This window comes from Martes martes (genome assembly GCF_963455335.1).
Source record: "Martes martes genome assembly, chromosome: 8".
Classification (NCBI taxonomy): Eukaryota; Metazoa; Chordata; class Mammalia; order Carnivora; family Mustelidae; genus Martes; species Martes martes.
The window spans coordinates 88834891-88840706 of NC_137895.1; the positions used below are offsets into that span (position 1 = coordinate 88834891).

At 54.6% G+C, this 5816-nt stretch overlaps 1 protein-coding gene across 1 annotated transcript; it reads left to right on the top strand.

Annotated features, from left to right (window-relative positions):
- Positions 1–2420: 2420 nt before the first annotated feature.
- HOXC8 (homeobox C8) lies at positions 2421–5595 on the top strand. Its single transcript, XM_080812473.1, has 2 exons — positions 2421–2972; positions 4351–5595. The coding sequence occupies exons 1-2, from the start codon at positions 2537–2539 to the stop codon at positions 4641–4643; spliced, it is 729 nt and encodes a 242-aa protein (XP_080668599.1). The 5' UTR covers positions 2421–2536; the 3' UTR covers positions 4644–5595.
- Positions 5596–5816: the final 221 nt, after the last annotated feature.

A 5816-nucleotide genomic window follows, 5' to 3' on the forward strand; every position in this document is an offset into this window, starting at 1 on the left:
CGGTGGTGGCGGCACACTCGGGACAGTCGCATTCCAAGACACAAAGGCCTGGAAGAATAGCTCTGTGGCAGGGTTTTCGCTGGACCATAAAATGTCGAGATATCCCCCCACCCTCTAAAAGATAAGGCGCAGGCCCCAGAGCGGATCTGGCCTGCCGAGCCTCCTCTTTCCAGGCAGGAAAGGGAAAATATTTATGACAGTCCCCAGTGACCCAGATGCTGGGAACCCAGAGCCCATCTCCTTCAGCTTGGTACTCTGAGCAGAGGAGGCTCAGAGAAGGCAGGGCTGAAACCAAGGCTGGAGCTTGCTCTAGCAGTGGAGGAGACCCCTGTCATGTCCCCAACTGTCCTGGACCCTAGGGAGACCTGCGGTGCTGGCACAGCCCTCCTCTGATCTTCCCCTCCTGCTGCTCCAGGGCCAGAGTTCTGGACATTGCAGAATCTGGGCAGTCCTTAATTCAGGTGGAGGTGGGTCCCTCCATATTCAAGGGATCCTGGAAGTGTCTTTGGCTGGGGCACCAGTGACTCTTCTTTGGGAATATGGCTGAGAGTGGCCATTTCCCCAGCAATTATTTTGATATTAGAGGGACTTGGGGGCTGGTGTTATTCTACTCCATCCTTTCCTGCACTGCCATTCCTTCATCCATCTCCAGAGCTGGGCTCCGGCTGGGGAAGAAAAAGATCTGGTTTTCCAACAGCCTCCTTCCTCATCCAATCCTGAGACCCCAGGAGTGGAAAGAAAATAGGGAGCAAATTTTTTCCTGATGCAAACAGCTAGAGATGCACGTGTATTTGTCAGGCTTTGGTTCCCTGTGTGCCTGGGCAAACAGTGTCTGTGAGGTGACAGGGGTGCTTCCAGGCATGCATGATAGCTGAGGGAGCGTGTGTTCGATGCGTTTCGGGGTGGGAGGTGACATATCCAGTGTGTGTGTGTATCCTGAGTGTGCCCCACTGTTGCCCTGTGTGCACCAACCTCACACACTGTGGAAGGGGAGGGCTGGAAAAATCCTTCTAATTCCTCTTCCTCATTCGTATGCACACAGCACACATATTCACAGCTCTCCCACTTCCTCTCTTTTCTCTCTGTCTGTGTTAAGCCCCACATAACTGTACACGCTTATGGTGTGAGAAGGGTCCTGATGGACTAAGGTTCTTTTATCCATTGAATTACCTTGAATTTACCTAGTCTTGGGGATGGGGGAGGAACCCCCTAGAGAAACTATGGGTAAATATTTAAAGAGTGTCTGTTGACAGTTCCCATCCACATCCTGGCCTGGGCATCCTGCCTGGGGAAGTAAGGGGTGTAGTGAGGCCAGGGGGCCCCTCCAGGTCAAGCTGGCATGTCCTATAGGGCTAGAGTGTGTGGGGACAAGTAAGAGGCCTGCTCCAGTCCCATCCGACCCAGATACAAATAGTCTCCTGAGAAGAAACATCCTGGATCTGCCCATCCAGAAGTCAGAGACCCGCCAGCTGCCCTGTCCTCTGTCCCCATAAACTGCCTTGCTCTCAGAGCCCCCAGCCAAGCTTCAGTCAGGAGCTGAAGGGGCCAGTGCAACCCTGCCTGGGTCTATGCAGTGTGCCCCACCTCCAGCCCTCTCCTCTACCCACAGCAGCGGGGCAAAAGGATCTTAGGGATAGGGGAAGATGGGGCAGCTTCCCACCCTGAGGAGGGGCGCGAGACATGGAGGATTGGGGTTCCTGAAGTACTGGGGGATATGCTGTACTGATGTGCTTGCCCCTTCTGAGTCCCAGGCTTAAGGACCCCCTGGGGAACCCATCTTTTGGGTTAGGGGACCTGCTCTCTCACGCTGGCATTCAACACTCCCCCCAAGGGGAGGGTCTTATACCTGTTGAGGTAACCTAGGTTGACCTGCTGGCTCAGGTATCTCTGTCTGAGAGGAAGGAAAGGGGAAGGGGGGAGAGGCACCTTCAAATCGGAATGCGCACCTTGGAGAAGCTGGCCCCAGCCATTAGCTGGGGCTGGCTCACCCCCCACCACACACACATATACCACACCCCCTCCCTCCCCCTCCCTCCCCTCCCCTTCCTCCAGGTCCCCCCAGCCCTGAACCCCTCAACCCCCCGCCATCCCTCCTTCTCTCTCTCTCTCTCTCTCTCTCCCTCTCTCTCTCTCTCTCTCTCTCTCTCTATCTCGCCTGTCTTCATGTCGTGGATTGATGAACGCGAATCGCGTGTAAGCGCCGCCACCGCCGGGAGTCTGAGGAATTCGCCTGGGCTGTTAAAGGAAAGAGCTAAGTGCGAGAGCGCGAGCTCTACCTACCGACAGTGAAGAGAGCCGCCGCCGCCGCCGCCGCCGCCGCCGCCCGCGCCCGCCTCCGCCGCCCGCCCGCGCCCAGCCCCGGGAGCTGCGCCGAGCCGGCCGGGCCCGGCACCCAGGCGCCCCCCCACCTGCCCAGCCCAGCCCCGGGGAGCCGGCCGGCCCGGGGTTCGCTCCCGGGGGAGGGGACTTTCGGGGGTACGGGGCGGGGGAGTCGCGAGCCAGAGGGGAGGGGGCGGCGGGTTTTCATGTGCCCAGCATGAGCTCCTACTTCGTCAACCCCCTGTTCTCCAAATACAAAGGCGGCGAGTCCCTGGAACCGGCCTATTACGACTGCCGGTTCCCCCAGAGCGTGGGCCGGAGCCATGCGCTGGTGTACGGGCCCGGCGGCTCGGCGCCCGGCTTCCAGCACGCCTCGCACCACGTCCAAGACTTCTTCCACCACGGCACCTCGGGCATCTCCAACTCGGGCTACCAGCAGAACCCGTGCTCGCTGAGCTGCCACGGAGACGCCTCCAAATTCTATGGCTACGAGGCGCTCCCCAGACAGTCCCTTTATGGGGCTCAGCAAGAGGCGAGCGTGGTGCAATATCCCGACTGTAAATCCTCCGCCAACACTAACAGTAGCGAAGGACAAGGCCACTTAAATCAAAACTCGTCTCCCAGCCTCATGTTTCCATGGATGAGACCCCACGGTGAGAAGCCTTTTCTCTTTCCCCCTTGGTCTCCCGCGCTCCGGGGTCTTCCCCCCCTCCCTTGCCTCCTTTTTGTCTGCCCTCGCTTTCCCTCCTGGCTTTGGGGTCTCTGCGGCCCCACCCCCGTGCCTGAGTGGGTTTCTCGAGGTTGGGAGATTCAGCTGGGGGTGGGACGCGGGGCTTGCCTGGGATATTTGGGGGACTGGGGTGAAGGTGGTGTCTGGGCGCAAAGGGTTAAAAATCGTTTTCTCCACCACTGTCTGTCTGCCTGTCTCCCTCTCTGTCTCTCTCTTCTTGCCATCCCTAAAGTCAAAGTTGGGGAGGTAGCTGGGCAGGGGCCCCAAGGACCCTGAGGTTATCAGCCTTTAGAGCAAACCAGTCTTTCCAAAAGGCAGAAAGCCTCAGTCCAGAACAGTGGTCAGGCTGTCTTGGGGCGAAGGGAGACCCCTGTTTTCCTCCCCCACCTGGACCAGAAGGGTGACAAGACCCCAAGGACAAGTGTTCTGACTCTCTGGGGTACCCAGTGCCTCCTCTCAGAGAACTAGCTTTAAGGCTACCACCCCAACTTTGCTTTAGTTCCCTCAGTTGGAGAGAAGAGAGGGAGCCAGAGAGAAGAGAAAAGAGTGCAGGAAAGGAGAGGGGCCATGCAGATTAGAGGGCTCTGGGGTCCAGAGGACCCAAGCCCGAGCTGCCCCCAGTCAAAGGTTTGTGGGCTTTCCCTGAGACCTTCAGAGTGGCTCAGGCCATGAGCCCCTCCAAGGGTGGCCCCTCATGGCCCAATTTCGAAGTAAAAGGGGAAGCGAGAAAGCGACAAGTTCCAGCGGGGATGGCCCGTGATTTATTTGCTGGTCTCCAGTTAGCAATCAGGCCAAGCAGTGATACATTCCAGGAGATCAATTATTTTTCTTCCTGGCAAGGCATTAGGCAGAGAGATTCAAGGAGGGGCCAGTGAGCAGAGCCCCCTTCTTTACCCCCCAGATCTTTCTCCTTTCTTTTGGGAAACAGACTCTATCCCCAGCTCTGCTCACCAAATGCCACTCTGCACTTGTAAACAAAGCTGCAAGGGCCAGTTTCCTGAGACTGCAGGCCTGGGGGGGGAGGGGGGACTCTGCAGTGCTCCCCCTGGCCCCTGCCATCCCCTAGTTTCTTGATAGACCCCAGTCCCTGCCCCCACCCCTATCCCACCTCCCAAGGTGAAGCCAAACCAAAGCAAGCCCCCAAACTTTCCTGCCCTTGTCTGCTCCCTGCTCCTGCCTGGTCTTCAGGAGGGAGGGGAACTGGGGAAATCACAGGGGGGACTTTAGGGGAGGAAGAATGGCGAGGGGGAAAACCGAGCCCCCACCCAAACATAACCAGATTGGGGTTCTATTCTGTCCAGCTCCGGGGCGGCGCAGCGGAAGGCAAACTTACAGCCGGTATCAGACCTTGGAACTAGAAAAGGAGTTTCTCTTTAATCCTTATTTGACACGAAAGCGCCGGATTGAAGTCTCTCACGCCCTGGGACTGACTGAGAGACAAGTGAAGATCTGGTTCCAGAACCGAAGGATGAAGTGGAAAAAGGAGAACAACAAGGATAAACTGCCCGGAGCCCGAGATGAAGAGAAGGTGGAGGAAGAAGGAAACGAGGAAGAGGAGAAAGAAGAGGAGGAAAAGGAAGAAAACAAGGACTAAGCAAAAAAGAGAGCCCCCCCCCCTCAGCAACTCCCTTGAAGTTTCGTTTTATGGTAGCGGATAAATTGAGAAGTTTACGACTGTCATTTGCTTTTATAGAGAATAGAATGACACTCACAACTCTAACTACCTGTCAGATACTTGCAGCTCTGGTTTTATTACCTTTGGACTTCCCCCGATCTTTATTTGTTTGGGGGCTGGAGGGGGGGAGACCGAGACACAGCGAAAAGTTCGGACTCTGTCTCAGTCCTTGCCCCAACACACACACTTGTCCCTACCCCCACCCTTTGGAGTCCTGCCTGGATTTTAAGGTCTGAGACCTGGCCTCTTTGCCCCTCTCTCACCCCTTCTTGCCACACTCCCACCTCCCTGCTCCTCTGGTATTTATTTTAGAGGGGAGCCCTCTCAAAATACGGAAGAAGACTTCTGGCTTTGCTTTTATGCTAGGATTAGTGTATTAGATTTACTTCCCTTCAAAAGAAAGGAAAGAAAAGTGAAGGAAGGAAGGGAAGGAAGATGTTTAAAGAAATTTTTTAAATGATAGCAAGGAATATCCCTTCTCCCTCTCTGGGGCTCCCCTACTTAGAAAGACCCCCTTGACTTTCTGTAGAAACCTGATGGAAACCTGAAGGAGATGCGGGTCTCTCCCCTCCCCCCCTCCTCATGGGGTAGATAGGAGCCTGCAATCCCGGCTAAAATCCTACCTAGCCATCCCATGGTCACTCGGGCCCATGCCTTCCTCCCCTTCGCTGTCTGATTTCTGTTGTTGGGCCCAGCTTCCTCTGAGCTGCACTAGTATTAGCGCTCAGAAATCACCATAATCATGAAAATAATAAGAATGGTAATAATAATAATAATAATACTGATAATAAATCTTTAACATACTACCTAAAGGGAACCTGCAATAATCTTGAAAAAATAAAAAAAGAAATTTTAAAAAATCCTAATATGCAAGAAAAAAAAGAGAAAAAGATGAAAATTTAAAAAAAAAAGGAAAGAAAGAAACCTCCAACGTATTTTATCACTACCTATAGAAAGAAATCCTGCTTTGAGAGTATTCGTAATGCGGTTTTGTTGTCGTTTGTTGCTGCTTATTTCACTAAGAAAAACCCAACAACTGAGACTGCCTAGCCCGCCGGTCCTGTGCGCTTTTATTGTGCTTCTAACCCCAGT